A 21,404-nucleotide genomic window follows, 5' to 3' on the forward strand; every position below is an offset into this window, starting at 1 on the left:
ATGTACCATTATGTAGAGTCAAATATATATATTTTTCTTGAACCAAAAAACCTCTTATGGTGTCTATTTTTTTTTTTAAGGATTCATCATCGTCTAGCAATTAATTTTCAGGTTACAAAATTTGATGCTCATCATTACAGGGTCACTAAACTAGTGGCTGAGGTCTGCTGATCTACAAAGTCATTAGGGATCTAGCTCAGTTTTCATTTAGTTTTTTTTTTTTTTTTTTTTTTTTTTTTTTAAATTCTTGCTCTTATCCTTCTTTGATAAAAAAAAAGTGTGAAACCAATTGTAATTCAAGTTGCATATATTTGACCATGATTAGAGAATCCTGAGACACTATAACTTAATTTGAGTGAAAGACCACATGAAGTTTAACTAATTCTAAACCTTGTTCAATTTGTAAAAATAAATCGAGATTAAGCTTGACCAAAAAAAAAAAAAATTCGAGATTAAGTGGGTTAGAAAATAATTGACCTTAATAATGATCTCTTAGGTTTTATGGAGCTCTGGATTCTCACATGACATTGTCTTTCTTTTGTAGGAGGAAGAATCCAATCCACTCCAAAATATTCGCTATATTGACCCTCTAATTAAATTATTCATTGAAAATTTAATGGTGAATGCAATGCGACATTAGAACATGATGTTACTTGCTTTAGGGAGGCAGAGACATGAGGCATCAACTCATTTAATTCAGTTCGAAGAAGATAATGTAAAATTGAAGAATCTATCCATTTCCAAAAGACTTATGATTCTGAATGTTGATACGAAAATGAGGTCACACCAATACACTATTGATTGGGTCAGTCCAAAGAAATAATTGGCCACATAAACCACTGAAATCTGGTGGAATGAAAAACGATGGTATCAACCATATGCTTAGTCATGAAAACTATTGTTCACTTACATTCTTATGATTCTCATTCTGTTATACATTTACTTACAATCCGTTTCCTTAAGCCAAATCCATTTGTATAAATTGGAAACACTGATCAATGAAAGGCAGAAGAAAATTAATCAGTAATATTTTAATCTTTTTTCTCTCTTTCTTTTTAACATATATTGGAGTTTGATCCTTACTCAAAAGAGTTCGTATCAAAAATTAAATACAAACTATCATACTATACAAGTTAAGTACATTCTTCATAAAACAGTGAACAAATTTATGAGAACCTAGCAATTTCGAAAATAGATTAATGATGTGAAAAAAAATACAAATTCTATATTATAACCTCAAATATCAGATGACGTGCCATATATATAAAAGGGTCTTGCTAATATGTTGATGACGTGCCATTATGTTTTTTTAAGACACTTGTTGAAGAATTTAAAAGTAAAATATTATGTTGAAAACAATATTCCCTCCGTTTCTTTTTAAGTATCACTTTTGGAGAAAATTTTTGTTTCAATTTAACTGTCACTTTTAAAGTTCAGTACAACATTAAATGTTGTTTTGCCAATATTATCCTTTGTTATTTATTGCGGAGAGAGAAATATATGAAATGAGATATTAAATGAATAAGGTCATTATAGTAAAGGTATAACTTATTGTATCAAAAGTAATATCAATTTTTGATTGTCTTGGTTTGTGTAAAATGTCAAAATGTGACAATTAAAAAGAAACGGAGATAGTAATTTTTAAATTTTCCTCAAATTGAAATACAACTTCCAATATGATATTTTTATGATAAATGATATTTGTACAACTATTTTGTGACAACTTTATCTCTCATATTCACGTCATATTTTACTTTATCTCTCAATTGTTTTGATTTTCGTATCAATATCTACTTTTTCTTTGTAAATTTATTATTGTCTAATAAGTTGTCAACAAAATGGTTGTTAAAATAACACAGCTCTATTTTTATATCAGAAATTATTAGTAAACACAAAAAGCCAAACACAATATAGACACCATATGCACCGTAGCTTAATGCATTTTTTTTTTTCATTTTTTTAATTCCTTTCCTTCTCTCTCTGCCTTTCCTTCTATCTCTTTAGCCACCGTTCTCATTTATCACTGTCATCATCATTGACGTCATCACCGTAACCTCCACTTCTCTCTCAGTCATGCTCTCTCTCAATCATCGGCGACCACCGTCGTTATCTTCATTGATAAAACTGATCGGGTGTCCGATGTGTTGGTGGTGGTGAGGACGAATCTAGACTCTTCATCTCTATCTCACCGGAGTTGTCTCTCGTCTGATCTCTCTCAGTAGTGATACACTGATGGTGAAAACGGGTCTTCGACGAGAGGGAGAAGAGGACTTCGTCAGCCACGCGTACAAATATGAACAAATTTCGTCGGTGGCGAGGACGATGGTGGAGGATGCGATGGTGATGACTACGGTAGGTGATAGACTTTTAGCAAGTGTACTAAAAATGCATCGAAGTAATAAAATAAGTTCGTATCCACGAGGACTGTGTTAATATCAATTTAGCAATAAAGTAAATATTTAGGATATATAAATTATTTTGTTTAGATTTGATTTGATTGCATAAAATTAAATAACATAAAATAAAGATTCGGTTAGAAAATATGAAGAAAGATGAGACTAGGTCTTTCGAATCATCTATGTTCCCCTAATTGGTATACTGCACCTATTCTTATGAATGATTTTCTAGTTGCACGATAGTTAGCAAAATAGTCATAATCAATCCCTTGACTTAAGACCCTCTTCTCAAACTACAGCCCCTAATTCTTTAGGTGGTCTAATAATATTTGAAGATTTAAGCACGTTAACCTAATATCACTAACAAACGATTATCCATTCCTAGACTAACCCTGTTTATTAGAACAATTCAATTATGTATAAGTAGAAAGCTATGGTCAGTAGTCATTCATTCTCACTAAATCATGTTTATATTTGATCAGGATATAAAAAGCATTAAGAACAATTGAATTGAATTGAATAAAAACTAGATTGTCATTCACAATAAATAGAGTTTCACAGCAACATGGTTCAATTAGGGTTACAAAGAATCATCTCAGACCTAATCTCTAAGAGATTTATCTACTCATAATCGAGTTTACAAATAGCATAATCAATAATGAAATCAAAACATACATGAACTGATAGAAGGTTGAAGAATTCGCCCTCCTAGCCGTCTTTAGGTCTCAAAATCGCATTTTGCTCTCTCCAATTCGTAATCCTTATTTTCAGAATAGTCTTCAGCTTAAATAGGCAAAAACTGCTCCTAAAATTGTGGCACGATTTAAGTAAATCGTGACACGTTTCTTCCTTGTGTAACAAACCACCAAAATTAGGGTTTGCATAATCGTGTCACGTTTTTGCCATCGTGACACGTTTTCACCAATGCCGAATGCATATTTCTTGAAAGCTCCAAATCGTGTCACGTTTTTGAGTAATCGTGACACGATCCCTTTTTTTTTCTTCAGTTTCTTCAGTTTTCCTTGCTTTTCTTGCTGCTTAATCTTGCCTGTGAACTCAAAAATATCATAAAAAGACTCTAAAATAGCGAATAACTGACTGTAAAATGCATCTTATGGCCCAAGCAATCGCAAAATCAAAAGGTCCCATCTCATGATAAAGAGACCATTTTCCTAACTCAAAATCCAAAATGTAGATTTGAAATGTTCTATAAAATGCATCATTATTCACTATGCAAGAAAGATGATTTCCCATCCTTATTTTAATGATGGGAGGTTCCAACTTTATTTTAATGATGATGACCATAATCTAATGTTAAGTCCACTTGCATGGCCTGCTCAATTTCGTTACAATTTTTACTATAGAATTGATGTTAATAACACTCTGCATCTTCAAGTTTAGTTTTTGATGAATCAGGAGATATTTATGTGGAAACAAATAATAATCGTACTACTACAATCAAACCTCAAGGTACACAATGGAAAAATTTAGATCTTGATCCTAAGTTGTATTATTATAGAGGAACACTTGATTATTATGGAGTTTTGACACAATATTATCATCCAAGGGACACTAAAGCAAAACAAGGATGGACTATTATGAGGTATGTTCCTGATAACATCTGCACTGCTATATTCAATGAAATGGGTAGTGGAACTTGTGGCTATAATAGCTATTGTTCCATGGAAAATCAGAGACCTACTTGTGGTTATCAATAGAGCTATTGTGTTGAACACAAACTTTCGGTTACACATTCTCGGACCGGCCTTCATCTTTATTTACCTCACTGTTTCCCTTATTATGCAAATTCTTCTCACTACGAGATGCTCTTGACATATTCTCCCCTTTAAGGTTGGGAATAGGCCAGGTCAGGCCAGGCTTTGATAGGCCTGAGTCTGACCTACGAAAAATTTTGCAGGCCTGAGCCTGACCTATGGCCTTTCATAGGCCTATTTTTTTTTGGATTGGTCTAGCCTATTTAAAAGCCTGGCCTGGCCTGAAAGCCTATTTACAAGCCTACTTACTATTAAAGTTACTAAACATTCCATTTTATCTACTTTTAAATAGGCTTAATAGGCCTCAAAACCTATTTCAATGTACGACTTGTCTATCACTACTATAAGGCCTTAAAAGCCTATTTCACTATAAAGCTTTAAAGTCTATTTAAAAAGTCCAATATGAAGCCTAACATGCATAAACAGGCCGGCCTATTAGGCTTCATAGGCTTTTTTGATAGCCTAAGTCTGACCTATTTACTTAAATAGGCTTTTTAAAAAACCTAAGCCTAACCTTTTTAATAAACAGGCCAGGCCATAGGCCCCTGTAGGTCGGCCTGGCCTATTCCCAACCCTACTCCCCTTTGCTGGACAGGATATCCAGTATCCACTAATAACTTTAGAATTTCAGTCTATTTCACGAAGACTTTATTGGAGAATGAATAGAATAGACTTTATGCTGAGGGTTTCCGGATTTTATAATCCGGAATGCATGAAGCTATTCCGGATTATAAAGTCCAAACTGCATCAGACCCTTTATTTGGATCGTTTTTGTTGTGAATGCCTTGGAAAAAAATGGAACAAAGATACATAACATAAATAGAAACAACATAAAACAAATAAACAGTTAAAAAAACCATAATAACAGAAATGATGAATCTTTTGGGAAGTTGTTTTCAAGAGGATTTCTTCGAGTAGTATATATTTTTGAAAGCATGTTGAGGAGGTTAACCATGTTGGCACATAGAGAGCAATCTATTTTGCGGCAGTATGACAAAGATCCTTAACACAATGACAAAAATTTATTAATTAACAAAATTGGCACTCCACAATTTATTAACCCTTTCCTCAAATGTATAATTTCTTAGATGAAGAAACAGATGGAGAGTATTTCACTGGTAGAAAGTTTTTATCAATTGGTTGGAAGGTTAAAAAAATAAATAATTGAAGCACAACGAAAGTACCTATGGAGACTTGGACAAAGTAATAAGAATAGAGGAAAATCTTGCAAGCCACTTGACATGTTTTTTTGGGTTAATTAACTAAATAATTCTTATAAATATTTAGAATTTTATTTATAGATCACTTTACAAAATAAAATCGTATTTTTTAGTCTTTATAAAAAAATTTGTCAATATTTCTTAATTTCTGTAAAATTTTCCATCATCATTTTTAAGTTCTATAAAATAAAATTTGTCTATATTTTTGATCCCTAAAAACCTAAAAAAAATGTTTGAGGTACTAAAAAGTGTGTTATTAATGCTCATAACTAAATTTTGTATATGCACAATACGGTAAACAACACTGGATTGGGTGTATGTTTTACGCTAGGGATAAGCAAAAATACACATAAAATTGATTTTAATATGTTTGAGTGATGTTGATTGAAATTGATTTGTGTAACATCCGAGGCTGATGAGGATGGGGAGTGATCGTCGATGCACAAGGCATGATAATATGCGGCTCCTCGCAGCTTCTAGGCAATCGAATCACATCTGAATGAGAGGGATTCTGATACCGTGCAGGTATGAGACTGTTGAAAGAATGCTTATAAGAATTGTTTGGTACTACATACACCACTTTTTTTCGGTAGCCCAAACCATAAGAACTTCACAGTTAAACGTGCTTGACTTGGAGCAATTTTGAGATGAGTGACCTTCTGAGAAGTTTTCAGAAACCATACGACGTAATTTTTACACTCACATTTACTATTAGATTTACTTTTACATGAATATATCCAGATATAAACTACTTACATTTTACTCGTATTTATTTGAAATCAAATTTTCAAAATTAATTAATTCAAGATCAATTTTTATCACTACATAAACAAACACGCTAAAACACAAACATGAGATTGACACCAATTTTATAACTTTTATTCTACTTTTTTTTTCCCTTCACATTATTATGGTTAGAGAGTCACCTTTCTCAGCATTTTGGTTAAGATCAAGTGTAGTATCTGTTCTTATCAGTTTAATATCTGATATGTGGCCCAATAGTCCACACGATATTAAATTGCTTTTTTTAGGGAGAGAGTCCGCCTAGTAGTTTGCTACTTGGGTTCTCAAATGTCGCCTTTGCGTTGCACTATTGTATGGGCTGGCGCATCCCACAAAAAAAAAAAGAAGAAAAAATATTATGGTTAGAGAAACGTAGAATAATTTATTTTTTTCTCTTGAGAGGAAACGTAGAAGATTTTTATTTTTTTATTTTATTTTATTTTATTTTATGATAAATATGCATATATTCGGTCTAAGCAATTAGTCAACAATATATAAATAGTGAATGGGAATTGGTTTAACAATAAGTCACAATATAGATAGAGAGAATTGTGATTAAGTGAATTGTTGAATAATTCACCACAATAATTTTCTTTTGTTAAAGATTCACAACAATAATGATACATAGATATTTTAATTTTTTCCAACACTCATTTAACACTTTATTTTTTTTTCTCCATATCTCTTTTCTATTAACAATAATATATCATGTTTATTACATGACTATCTTTATTTCTTTATTTCTTACTCTCTCGTGATATACGAAGTATTTAGGTGTGCACCAGACATTTTAAATTCTACTCCCCTAAAAAACATAGAGTAAATAGGTAATTATCCCTTTGAAGTTGTAAGTTTCATCAATTATCCCCTTGAAATTAACAAAACTTCAATTACCCTCTGAAATTTCACAACGTTAATCAATTTACCCCATCCGTCAATTTTTTCTGTTAGCGAACATGACGTTTTGCAAATACCCCCCCTGAAGTTTTGCACTTATGTGCAAAATGCCCCCAAACTTAAAAATTTATATTATTTTTTTCTTAAAGACAAACAATTAACGATTAAATATTAAAACTAACTATTAATTTTGGAGTTTGGAAAAACTACATGCATATATACATCAAAATAGGGAAAAATGTGTATTTTTAAAGTGACAATAATGGTTATTTCTAATAGACAAATTATTATTTTTAGGGGTTTATAGACAAATTAATAATCAGTTTTAAATTTATATTTTCTCCTTCACCATTTAGTCTTTTAACTCCTCCAATTCCTTCAACAATTTGCTCAAACCATTTAAACTACACAACCCCCAATATTTTCATATGATTTTTTCTTGTTTACACACTTTATAGAAAACTTCATTCTAACTTCTTGTTTGTGCTTCAGGCAGGGACAATCATTCATCGTATACAATCTATCTCACACCACAATACTATCAGACCGACATATCATATATAGCATATTAAGTAATATTCATGTAAAAAAGACACAAGTCATCAGCAAATGAAATATGTGATCGGTATGTATAGAGGAACACTTATTGAGAAATGTCAAACACTTAGACATATATTTCTTTACCTTTGAAATTAATCCACAAATCATCTCATTATTGTCACTTTAAAAAAACATATTTTCCCCATTTTGAAGCCTATTTTGATGTATATATGCATGTAGTTTTCCCAAATTTCAAAATTAATAGTTAGTTTTAATATTTAACTATTAATTGTTTGTTTTTAAGAAAAAAATAATATAAATTTTTAAGTTTGGAGGGCATCTTGCAGATAAGTGCAAAACTTCAGGGGGTATTTGTAAAACGTCATGTTCACTAACAGAAAAATTTGACGGAGGGCGTAAATTGATTAACGTTGTGAAATTTCAGGGGGTAATTGAAATTTTGTTAATTTCAGAAGGATAATTGACGAAACTTACAATTTCGAAGGGTAATTACATATTTACTCAAAAAAAACATATTTCCAATTCTCAATTTGCTGCTTTATTATATTCACCATCAATCAAACTCTTTGAATTTTAGTCATGGGTAGGTCTATCTGGAAAGTTACGCTGACTTTCCTCACCTGCATAAATTAATAAATAATAAGACACTATGAAGCACGGATACCGGACATGACACGGATACTGACACGCCGACATAACTAATAATTTGAAAAAAGATCACATAATTCAGTGTAATTACAAGTGTAGGTATCAGACTCGATATGTGTCTGATACTGGGACACGCCTAATCCGAGGAGTGTCCGTGCTTCGTAGACAAGACATAACATGTATACCTAGTCAATTACTTGCACCATTAACATACATAAACAAACACATATATAAGTATTCAATTACTTACCTCATTAGCATACATAAACAAACACATTTCACAAATTTCTAAAACCATCTAGCTATCATTTCCAAAAAATGGCGTCTTCCTCTACCCTTTACATAATTGCCATTCTTTTTCTTCAACTTATATTAGCCTTTGGAAACGTTTCTCCAAGTTCAAGACTCTCCACCACTAACAACAACAACAATCCATGGCTATCACCTTCTGGTGAATTCGCTTTCGGATTTCGGAATACCACAACAAACTTTTTCATGCTTGCAATATGGTACAACAACATACATGATCAAACCATTGTTTGGAGCGCCAAAGACATGAACAACAGCAACAACCTCGTACTAGCACCAACAGGATCACAGGTTCAGCTAACATCAGGTGGACTCACGTTGACAAATCCACAAAATGAATCCATTTGGACAGCACAACCAAACGATATTGTTTCCTATGGAACCATGCTTGATAATGGAAACTTTGTTCTTGTAAACAACAAATCTGCTATTGTTTGGGAAAGTTTTAAGTTTCCTACTGATACCCTTTTGCCTAATCAATCACTTGAGTTAGGTGCCACCTTAACTTCAAGATTCTCAGAGACCAATTTCACAAGTGGAAGGTTCCAACTTTATTTTAATGATGATGATCATAATCTAATGTTAAGTCCACTTGCATGGCCTACTCAATTTCGTTACAATTTTTACTATAGAATTGAAGTTAATAATAACTCTGCATCTTCAAGTTTAGTTTTTGATGAATCAGGAGATATTTATGTGGAAACAAATAAAAATGGTACTACTAGAATCAAACCTCAGGGTACACAATGGAAAAATTTAGATCTTGATCCTAAGTTGTATTATTATAGAGCAATACTTGATTATTATGGAGTTTTGACACAATATTCTCATCCAAGGGACACTAAAGCAAAACAAGGATGGACGATTATGAGGTATGTTCCTGATAACATTTGCATTGCAATATTCAATGAAATGGGTAGTGGAACTTGTGGCTATAATAGCTATTGTTCCATGGAAAATCAGAGACCTACTTGTAAATGTCCTTATGGTTATTCGTTGATAGATCCAAGTAATCAATTTGGCGGGTGTCAACTCAATTTCACACTTGGTTGTGGAGCTGATAATGGTGAAGGATTGAATGTGAAGCCAGAAGATTTGTATGAGTTTACTGTTCTTACAAATGTGAATTGGCCATTATCAGATTATGAACGGATGCAGCCTTATTCTCAACATGACTGTCAACAATCTTGTTTGCATGATTGTATGTGTTCTGTTGTTGTCTTCAGTAACCAAAATTGCTGGAAGAAAAGATCGCCTCTAGCTAATGGAAGAGAAGAAAGTGGTGGTAATTTAGTACTTATAAAAACAAGAGTTTCTCCTCTTGGTAAAATAGGTGCTAGTCCTTCCACTAATTTGAAGAAAGACAACCAAGTTAACCCGATTCTTCGAGGTCTACTAATTGGTTCAGCTGTCTTCAATAGCATACTCTTGGCTGCAGTTGTTTTGGTGACTTTGTTGAAGCCGAAAAGGGTTGTCGTAGGCACAACTCTCTTGGAAACAAATTTATGTTCGTTTAGTTATGACGCGTTAAAAGAAGCTACATGGGGTTTTATTGAAGAACTAGGTAGAGGTTCCTTTGGAATTGTTTTCAAAGGTGAATTGAAAGCAGCAACGTCTTGTAATGTTGTTGCTGTTAAGAGATTGGATCGGTTAGCCCAAGATCGTGAGAAGGAATTTAAGACTGAGTTGAGAGCCATTGGTAAAACCTGCCACAAAAACTTGGTCAAGTTGATTGGATACTGTGATGAGGGAATGCATAGAATGTTGGTATATGAGTTCATGAACAATGGCAGCCTTGCAAACATCTTGTTTGGACAAACAAAACCCACTTGGAATCAAAGGATTGGATTTGCTTTGGGGATTGCAAGAGGGTTGGTGTATTTACATGAAGAGTGTGACACTCCCATCATTCATTGTGACATAAAGCCTCAAAATATACTCATAGATGAGTACTTCACAGCAAAGATTTCTGACTTCGGATTGGCTAAATTGTTGTTGGCCGATCAAAGTAGAACAAAAACCATGATCCGAGGAACGCGAGGATATGTAGCTCCTGAATGGTTCAAGAATGTTCCAGTGACGGCTAAAGTGGATGTTTACAGCTTTGGTGCCATGTTGTTGGAAATTGTTTGCTGCAGAAAAAGTGTGGTGCTGATGGAGTCAGGGGAGGAAGAAAAAGCAATTTTGACAGATTGGGCCTGTGATTGTTATATGGAAGGGAGAATAGATGCTTTGGTGGAGAATGATCAAGAGGCCTTGGATGACATTGACAGGTTAGAAAAGTGGATAAAGATAGCAATTTGGTGCATTCAAGAACATCCTGAAATGAGGCCAACAATGAGGATGGTCATGCAAATGCTAGAAGGTGTGGTTCAAGTCCCTAACCCACCATCGCCTTTTTCCTTCAGTTTGATTCCTTGACTTCCAGGCAAAACTATCGAGCGTGCGAGAAGGTTGATCTCATATTTGTTCTAAATACCAACATCGACACTTTTATACAATCATACAATGTTTATGATTATTATCTGCTATAATGAAATACAAATTTATATGTTCTTTCTTGATGTCTTCGAGACCATGCAGATTCAGCAATCTTTATGGATACTAATCAAATTAAGTAATTATCAGTAATAAAAATTATTCTACAAACAGCCATACCACAACCCTCTCAACCAAATTGCATGAGTAATACAAGATAATCTATGTAATACACCTCTAAAGTTTCAGTAATTTTGTATTTCCTATGCTATAGTACTATTACGTTCATGGACAACCAATATGCCACAGCATTTAGGAAATGAGCGAAGTTTGTCACTGAGGAGAGATCTTTCCAACCTTATGAACCCATCTCTCAAGCCTAAGTTGCTTCAAAGCAGGCCCACAGTCAGGTTTACGTTTATGTGGGAATTGCCATTTCCCTGTAATCTCCATGACATTTGACTGTTGAAAATTGGTTGCTTCTGTCAGTGCCTTTCTTTTTGCAACACCATTTTCTTTCGCATGCCAATGGAACTGTTCCTATACTTGTTGAAGACTACAATAATGTATTTTCTGGTTTCTTCCAAGAATTTTCTTCGTCGTTGTAACAAAACCATCATTTTATTTATTTCTTGTACAAGTTGAACTTATTTCCAACAAACTTTTAGCAAAACTTGTGCTAATATCAGAGGCCTCTCAGCTTGGATTTCAGTTTTTGATATTGATCCTCTAGTATCATGCTATTGTACCAGCTTTGTAGGTCTCCTTGCACTTGTATCAGTATCAGTGTCCAATGATGTTAAGCGTGCTTCTTCATTACACACAGGACTTCCATGATTGCAATTCACTATCTTCTTATACTTGGTTGAATCATGAGTATGACGAAGTGCCTTATCTTGCATGCATGGCTGCAAAATCTTTTCCGGATTTAAAATATTGTCAATAGTTAAAATTTTCTTCATTCCAGCACTACCATCACCCTGCCATTGTCCACCACAGAAAAACAGTGAGCTCAAATTACTTCGGAACACATTCATGTATTTTTGAGTCATATATTAATCAAACTTTCTTCCGTTGAACTTTGGCGAAGAAAACAGTATCCATTCATGTCATTACTTAACTGAATGATCTATTTTTAGGTGCAAATGAGAGCATAAATGTTCACCTTTGAAGTTTGCCAAAGTAAACAATATCCATTCATAACTAACTAATGACCTACTTCAAGGTGCAATTGAGCATAAATGTTAATTGCCATATTACTAAGATGCATAATCAAAATTTAGGAACATTGATCATTATCCAATTCGCATTACTAATCAATTAATTCCATAACAGAGATTTTACAAGGGAAATCAGGAATTTTCACTTTACCTCCATGTTTTTATCAAAAGTGCTATTGTGTTGAACACAAACTTTCGGTTGCACATTCTCGGACCGGCCTTCATCTTTATTTAAGACTTCAAAATCAAGCCTCTCATCCACACACTTGTTCCCTTCAGAAACTTCTTCACTACTTACAAGACTACATGTATCAAATGTTGAAGACTCATACATGTAGCTTGACAACCAGTTTCTGATATCTGGAGGCTCTTAATTTAATAGACCAAAAAACACAATACCATAACTACTAGCTAGTTGAGATAATTGATAATTTCACATTTTGCAAAGAACTGGAGAGAATCCTTCACGGCAGCCAAATTTTGGATATTTTTAGCAAAAAAAAATTCTAATAGAAGCATGAAAAGTAAAAACCATAGAATTGTGGGCATGAGCTGCAAGAATCCAGATTCTGTTAGGAAAATTCAGACTTGATCATTTCATTTTAAGTTCCTTTGACTCATCTATATCCCTTAAATGTCCACCTTCAAAATTTTAAATACCATCTTTGCATAACATATTACATCATGGTGCAGATTTTTAATTTCTATGAAAAAGACAGCCGGTAGCAATTCATTGAACATTGACACGACAAGAACTTAAACACAGAACATCTCAATGGCTAGCAATCCATTGTCTTCAAATGAATAGGATTCAATGCTCTCAAGACACACTAGTGTCATATTTGACAAGGTAGTATACTGTCACATAGTTTACTTGTTCCGTACTTCACACAGAACAAAATGATCAAGCATTCACGCAGCTTAAATAATCATACTAATCTGCATAGTTTATGGCATAAAACACAAATAAGTAACACCTAATACACAAAGTAACTGAAAATAACAAACCAAAACTAAGCCTTTATCACATCATATATATGTGTAGTAAGTCCATGAGGTGTGAAATGACCATTAGTTAGAACTGGTGGTAGACTGATTGAAAAAAAGTTACACAGGGTTTTATTGAAGAACTAGGTAGAGGTTCATTTGGAATTGTTTACAAAGGTGAATCGAAAGAGCAACATCTTGTAATGTCATTGCTGTTAAGAGAATGGATCGGTAAAACCGGCCACAATCACTATTAGCTAGTTGAAATTGAAATAATTCAATATTTTACATTTTATAAAGAATTGTAGAGAAGTCTTCTTGGCAGCCAAGTTATAGATACTGTCAGCAAAACAAATTATGAAAGAAGCCTGGAAAGTACAAACCAGAGAATTGTCAGCATGAGCTGCAAGAATCCAGATTCTGTAAGGAAAATTACAAGCAACAAAAAATCAGAAATAAAAATTATAAAATCTCTATTTTTCTCTATAACCGAAGTAATTATTTAGAAAAACAAATTAAATTTAAGAATTCTTCAACTTATAGCTGAAACATTTTTGTGCTTCCCTTAAAATTTACTAGTACAGTTTCATCTCCTGCATGCTCTGTAATTTGGATGTTAAGTTTTTCATTTTTTAATTTCACATTTAAAATCATTTTTGTTTTTTATATGAACTTACTCGGGTTCAATTCCCCTCAAAATCTTCTTCATGCACCTTGTGTTTCATGAGTGACAACATTTTGATCTATGAAGCACCGACGCATACACGAACATCGGACAATTTGAAAAAAAATGATATAAATCAAATGTAATCACATGTGTCGGACACCGGACACGCATCAATCAAAAGTTTCGATGCTAACTTGAGTAGGATAAGTTAAATACTTCTATTATATACAATCTCTGCAAGTAACAAACAATCTATTTATATAAAAATTACTATCAGAAGTATATTCCCTATATATTTTTACAAAATTTATAAAATATTTAAAGAAAAACCATGAGATTTTCATTTGCAATATCTTACAAGTTTCACATCCACTGCTAAAGTCTCAGAATTTTCAGAACTGAACTATCATATTTGATGAAGATAATGCGAAAATTTTCATATGGACTTTTGATGAAGATAATGGCTAACCATACACAGATGAATGGAAATATAAATGATTACTAGTGAGGATAGAAAAGTAATTGTATAAAAATAACCTCTATTCTTGCATTTTGTGTGCTGTTTGTTTTGTAGCAGTTAGTATTTTGTTTTGCTATACTATTTTTGAGAAGTTATGCAAGGGTGGGATATGTAGAAGAACATTGACATGATTGGTTTGTGATTCTTTGTTAATTGTTTGCAGGAATCATCTAGTACATACGAGCTTACAGAGGTAAGCTCGGGAGGCAAACTTGGAAGGCACAATCTTCATCTTCATATCAAACAACTAGGTTCGGACACAGTGACAGACAGTTTTTCTTTCTTTTGCACACCAATACAAGAGTGGATTTAGGCCAATTTTGGATTAGTTTCTAACGAATCATAAGAGCTTCTCAATTCAAATAAGTATCGAAGAACTAAAGAAGTCCTTACAATGTATATATCAATGAAAAGAGTTTATGAAACAATTCATATGCTGAAACTTAAATAATCAGTTATTCCATTTTTTTTTTTTTTAAATAGCCAATGTTAATATTGTTTGTAATTGTTAGCACCTATGAAGCACGGACTCCGACAGAGACACTGCTAATGTAAAAAAACAGAAACACATACACCGCTACTTATATATTAATTTATATATAAAAGATCTAAATTGAGAATCAAAATACATACATATGCATCTAACCGGAGCCATTTATTTCATTAAAAAAAGTTATAACAATATACATTAATATTATGTGTCAATAATGGAAAACTCAACTGCTAATTCAACTTCAAACTCAAGCTCAAACTCAAAACCACGTTCTAAAACAGCAAACTCGTACTCAAAACCTACACAAATAAAACCTTCATCCTTAGGGATTTAGGTTAGAATATATAAAATAAAACCTACACAAATATAAATTACCTTTACCATCCATCCGAGAACTTGTCAAGTTTGTTTCTTGATCTTCCTCACCCCATTTTCAATAAAATTGGAGATGATTAAGCTACCATACCACGAAGTCAATTGTTTTCCATTCATTGTAAAGTTAATTATATCCATGTAGAACCTATCTTCTTTACCTTCTTCCCAGCCACGGACGTGATCTTCACCTCACACTTGACCATCTCTGTATAAAACCCTACAGGTGCTGCCGGTATGAAGGTCTCAAACACCAAATCAATCCCTCTGAGCACGCCTGTGCTCCTCTCTTTCACCGAAACAGGTTTACAAGTAGAAGGATGAAACAAGCTCCCCACACACTTTCTTTTTATTTCGACAACCACAAAACTAAACCTCATATTTTGTTTCAAGTATTCCTCACAGCCTGCTCTCTTTAAATGAAAGAATTTCTTTCTATCTCCCAAGTGGGCCCAAGGATATTCTGTTGTGTCTACTTGTTCCATTGTAAGATCTCTATAAAAAGGTTCTCCTCCTTGTCCATGTAAAAATACATCAATGCGTACATGAAAGTTGTAACCAGACGAGGAGGAGGAGGAGGATGATGTTCATCAATGGGAGGGGGGAACGCTTGACAGAAGAAGGAACGGTAACTACCGGGGAATCTGGAGATGATTCGGCAAGGGTACCCATCTTTGTAAAGCAAGGAAGGCCAAGTGGAGATGCAAATCTTACGCATTAGATCTTCTTTGATTATGATCAAGTGGCGAAAGGATGTGGAATGGAACGATGTCTTCATCTAAATAATCCATGATGATGATTATGGCTGAATTCAACCACTGCTACTAGGTTTGTTGTGTTCAAGCTGCGGCTAGGTTTTGACGTAAAGACATAAGATTGGATCTAAGGTAGTACTCAACAACACATTACCTGCGAAATTGTTGTGTACTTTCCTGTTGTTGCAGATCTTGGTTGGTTTTAACATTTAACATTCAAGACAAGATACGAAATTTTGTTTTATATCCTTATAGATACGTACTTTCACCTTACAAATCATTATTAATTTCAATTTTGACCTTTTTGCTTTTTACTAATATTTTAAATAGTAAACTTATATGTAATATTTTTTTTTTTTGGTCAAGAACTTATATGTAATTTTATATGTCCATCCAAATCTTTTGCTTTATTAATAATAAATGTTTGTGGTTATCAAAGTATTTTTTCTTTTCTTTTCTAAAAAAAAAAAAGTATTTTTTCTTTCTTTAGGAATAGGAATCAAAGTATTTTTCTTTCTCTCCTTACAATTTTTTTTTTTCAATTAAGAAATATAAGTCATTTACTTGTAACATTGTATCATTTCTTGCAAAAAAAAATCAAAATTTAAATAAACCCTAAATCTAAAAAAATCTCTAAAACTCAAAACTACAACATAAACATACATACATTTAAGCAACACAAGTCATTTTCATGTAAACATTGTATGATTTCTTGCCATGTAAACATTGTATGATTTCTTTCAAAAAAAATCAAAATTTAAACAAACCCTAAATCTAAAAAAAAAAAAATCTAATTTAAGAGAAAAAAATCTAATATATAAACATAAAAGGTTAATGGTGTTTGATTATGAAAATTTACTTGTTATTGGAGTGTTGTTTGATTTGAACTTGAAGGAATTTTAGATTTGGGTGACTTGAGAGATATTTTTGAGATTTTAGATGAGAAATGAGGAAATGAGGTTCTGCCTATCTTTAAAACATCATGCAGCGTGAGTTAAGTAACGCAGCGCACCTTAACTCACACTGCATGACTTATGTTATGCAGATTTTAACACTTACATTACTTAACTAGCAGATGGTGTTTTCCGTATTTCAGTTGGGCGCAAGCAAAATGTGTTGGGAGAAGAGCATAATTCTAAGATATGTACTAGCTTAGAGGTGATTGGGATGGACCATAGCTCCATCTTTTTTTATACAATTATTTTGGACTTAAGTGTATATATATACTACTTAATAAAAATGAGAGGTTTATTATAAAAAATAAAAAAAATAAAAAACAACGAAACTTTTCTTTCTCTTATTGAAATAATTGTTGAATTGAATTGGTGAATTGCTGCATGTACTTGTTTCCATCATTGAGACTATTTGGAATCATTCTTTAGAGGCAATTTGTTCCTTTAAAAAAGATTTGAACAATGCAACAAATATGAGGAATTTCTAAGTTAAGTATTGAAAGGTTTTAGTCAAGTATTTAAAGGTTAAAATTATTATATCTTATAATGAAAGAAGTTAAAAAAATTATTTGGGCAGGGGAAATATGTGATTGTTCGCTATCATTGCATCTTATGAAGCACCGACTCTTCACTCTAGCACAAATATTGGACACCAAACAAACATTGACATGTCGAGAATGATAAATATATATTTATTTTATTATGATTAAAATAAAATACGAAAAATCATTTAAGAAATATATAAATTAAGAGTGATGAAATATCTATCCCATTATTCTATTTTCATCAAACTCACTTAAAAAATGTTTACGTGGACATTTAATGTAATTAAGTTGGTATGTCGAAACTCACCGCTCTCAAAAATATCAATAGTTGAGAGACCTTTAAACAAATCCTAATTGTTGGAAGACCTTTAAACATTAAACATGTCAATATCATCATTGTCAATTGAATTAGATTTTTAGGATAGGAGAAATCAATTATATTTCTATCATAACTTATGTTATATTGCGGTGAGAGTTGAGTAAGAATAACTTAACGTTATAAAAACCAATTATGTTTAAGAAAAATAAAAGTTTAAGGTTGATTGCTCTTTTTATAATTATAATTTTTTTGTTCTGTTTTATTATAACTCAGACATAACTCAACAGTACGAAACATAACTTAAAAGACAACCCTCTCCCCAATATTTTAATAGGTGGTCATATATTCTTCAATTGTGTACAATTTGTTATGAATATAAGAAAAGGAAGATTATATATATTATCGCGGCTATCCAATATTATACTGCAGTTGTTCATTGTCAATGCAACTTAGACTGAACAAATGGATCTTATGCACACTTGAGAAATGATGGCCAAAAAATCTTCCCACGACATAAGTTGCAAAGATTTGACCAATTAATTTAAACAAATTAACTATATGCAACAGTAGAATAATGTGAACAAATTTGCATGGTATTAGAAAAAAGTTTAATTGAATAAAGTTTGTTAAACAATATATAAACAAGCTTCAATAATTTACTTTACTTTTCCTAAATAATTAATGTTAATAAATGGTCTAATCAATTTAAGTTATTTCCACCGTCATCCAATACTCATATTAGTAAAAGGAAATCAAATTTCAACTGTCATATGGCTTGATTTCAATAAGTTAAGCATCGGATGCATTTAGTTAAACAAATTTTAACAAGTTGCAAGTGATAAAAGTCTAAAAGGTACCATAGTGAGAGTGATATTGAACTAGAATCTGATATTTAAAAACAAACTAAGATCAAACTACACATATTTCATTTACAACACACTGGCATTTAATACTCTATGTCGTTGCAAATAATGATATCCATTACTCCTTTCCAAAAGTACACAATAAAAATGTTCAATGTTTGTGTGCACATACACAAATGTCAACAACAACAAAACCTTACTATCATAACATTAGCATAACCATATAACTACATTACATATTTAATATCCTTAGTATTCGTGTACAACCTATGTACTTGTGTGAGAGAAACATTTCTCACTAGGAAAGGAAAGTTCACAAAAATTGGGACAACTATTTGATAATATGAAGCAAGCTTTCATTCATAATTAACCAATCATTACACACACTAATATCTTGATAGAAAATAAATAAACTTAATTATAGAAATAAACTTAACAAAAAAAATACTAAACTTAATCTAAACACTTGCTCCTTCATCATTCCTTCTTAATTACCACCAAGTTCATTCATGCGAGCCACCTTGGAGAGAGCAAGAGCCTCAATGCTAGAGGTGATATCAGCAATCTCATCACTCAATGTGATAATTTTCGTGATTTTTTCATCATTTGGTAGTGGATTTTGAATCTCTTGCTGCAAGAAACTTCTGAGCTCTTGCTTTCCAGTTCTCTTAGCATCCAAAACTTGAATTTTTGCTTCCAACTCCTTCACTGTTGGATCATTGTTTGCTGCCATGATTGATTAATTATTTATGCTTAAGTTTTGAAAGTATGTGTATATTACATTACATGTTAACAGTGTAGTATTTATATAACAAGAATTGAATCTATTGCCATCATAAATTTTCATTGATGGCAAAGATTTCAAGAAGAAGATAAAAAACAAATAAGGAAATTTGATAAACAAGTTTAACGGGGAAGAAAAGAGGAGAAAATGAAAGGCAAAAATGAAACTAATCTAAATTTCGTGTGACTATGCTTCATATCGTGTACACTCCTCATATGCTGCCTGATTTGAATAATTTTGGTTCCAACTTATCACAGACGCACGATATACTCGTGATATGTGCATCTTATCTCTTATGGTACACTTTACAACATTGAATTTCAAGTGTACTAAATATGACCTTTCAATAGAGTTGTTGAGCTCTTTGTTTCCATCAACTACGTCATTTAGCATGCGTATTATTATTAATTATTCAGTGACCAGTGTAGTTCAGTGATACTCATTGCCTTTTTTTGTTATTATTCGTGAAGCTTAGCAATTTGAACCTGAGAACCTTCCAAAAAGCTAAGCACTAGACCAATATACCATAGAAATATACTTTCACAATCTATAATTATAATCATAAGAGCACTTACAAAACAAGAAAATGGACAAACTTCATATGCATACCTATTACAACGCGGGCAATATTTTCTTGGTCACAAACTTCAAATAATTTTTATTTTAGCACAAACATAATTGACTAAAAAGATAAAAGAAGAAAGACATATATAATATGTTATTTTAAATAAATAATTAAATGATAAATACTTATATGAGTGTATCTTCAAATGAATTTTAGTTGTAGTTGTAAAAACAAAACAAAACAAAAAATTAAATGTAGTTGTGAAAATTAAATGTAGTTGTGATTTCTCATTGCATGACAATGACACTACAGTTTTATTTATACTTTTTTCTTCTTCACACTGTTACGGTTAAAGCAACATCGAAAATCGGATTATGATAAAGTTTGCAAATAATACTAAGTTGAAGCAATATATTTGAATGATTCTCAATTGACTAATTTAATATAATCATTAAATTAGTGTTGCAAGTTGAATTTTCATCACTCTCAATCATCAAAAGGATCCAAAAGCACCAAGCATGACAATTGCAAACATTTCATACATACACCCTCTAATAAGATCATCATATACTTTTTTTTTTGACCGAATTCAGTTAGAGAAGAATTAATATTTATATTGAAAGATATTAAGGTTACATTTTCTTTATTAAAGTTAAGGTTACATTTTGTGATTATAAGTTTGACATGTAATCACGCATAAAACCCTCTAATAAGATCATCATATCATAAGCTAAGAATTCATTAAAAGAAACAAGAAAAGCAAAAGTATTTATTGAGTACATAGAGATCATCTATATATGTAAGCTAATTTGAGAATATGCAGTATATATCAATCAATGCGATGTCATAGTCACAGCTACATACTACACAATTATCTTCCATAAGCTACTACCTTAAACATCATATCAAAGTAAATGTAAAAGGAATACAGTATTTATGTCTAAGTGGATATTGCCTCAAAACAACGTACTCTAGGTTGGATATATCGATTTAAGTCTATGCGAACAAACCATATTCAACAAACATTGGCCTCAATGAAATGAAAGTAAAAAAAACCCATCACAACATTTAATTAACTTCGCTTGTCAAAAAAAAATATTTAATTAACTTCTCATATGTGACACGTGCTTGACATTGCTAAAATGGTGTGGTGATCATATCCTTGGCAATTTTAGTGGAACAACAATTGGCGCACTTGTGATTAATAATGTTGCACAAAAGAGGAGTGTTATATAGCACGACACTTTTGTCGTGCAAAACACACGAACACTTACAAACTTCCTATTTACAGATT

The 21,404-nt window shown here is 32.2% G+C and overlaps 2 protein-coding genes and 1 non-coding gene across 3 annotated transcripts; 2 read left to right on the forward strand and 1 right to left on the reverse strand.

Moving 5' to 3' along the window:
- The first annotated feature begins 6,313 nt into the window (after positions 1-6,313).
- On the forward strand, positions 6,314-6,507 carry LOC112422323 (U2 spliceosomal RNA). Its single transcript, XR_003012689.1, has one exon. It is a non-coding gene; the product is annotated as a U2 spliceosomal RNA (small nuclear RNA).
- A 2,044-nt stretch (positions 6,508-8,551) lies between these two features.
- LOC11436488 (G-type lectin S-receptor-like serine/threonine-protein kinase LECRK3) lies at positions 8,552-11,153 on the forward strand. Its single transcript, XM_003611305.4, has one exon. The coding sequence runs from the start codon at positions 8,599-8,601 to the stop codon at positions 11,008-11,010; it is 2,412 nt and encodes an 803-aa protein (XP_003611353.1). The 5' UTR covers positions 8,552-8,598; the 3' UTR covers positions 11,011-11,153.
- A 3,944-nt stretch (positions 11,154-15,097) lies between these two features.
- On the reverse strand, positions 15,098-16,302 carry LOC112421738 (uncharacterized). The gene is made up of 2 exons (XM_039834590.1): positions 15,954-16,302; positions 15,098-15,885 (listed from the first exon to the last, which is right to left on the reverse strand). The coding sequence occupies exons 1-2, from the start codon at positions 16,102-16,104 to the stop codon at positions 15,458-15,460; spliced, it is 579 nt and encodes a 192-aa protein (XP_039690524.1). The 5' UTR covers positions 16,105-16,302; the 3' UTR covers positions 15,098-15,457.
- Between the last annotated feature and the right edge of the window lie 5,102 nt (positions 16,303-21,404).

This window comes from Medicago truncatula, chromosome 5 (genome assembly GCF_003473485.1).
Source record: "Medicago truncatula cultivar Jemalong A17 chromosome 5, MtrunA17r5.0-ANR, whole genome shotgun sequence".
In the NCBI taxonomy this organism is placed as follows: Eukaryota; Viridiplantae; Streptophyta; class Magnoliopsida; order Fabales; family Fabaceae; genus Medicago; species Medicago truncatula.

Bases quoted from the DNA above. Each gene is read 5' to 3' on its own strand.
- LOC11436488 (XM_003611305.4), top strand. From the start codon at position 8,599: ATGGCGTCTTCCTCTACCCTTTACATAATTGCCATTCTTTTTCTTCAA.
- LOC112421738 (XM_039834590.1), bottom strand. From the start codon at position 16,104: ATGAAGACATCGTTCCATTCCACATCCTTTCGCCACTTGATCATAATC. The intron at 15,886-15,953 runs GTTCCTTCTTCT...CCTCCTCGTCTG, and splicing joins CAGATTCCCCGGTAGTTACC to GTTACAACTTTCATGTACGC.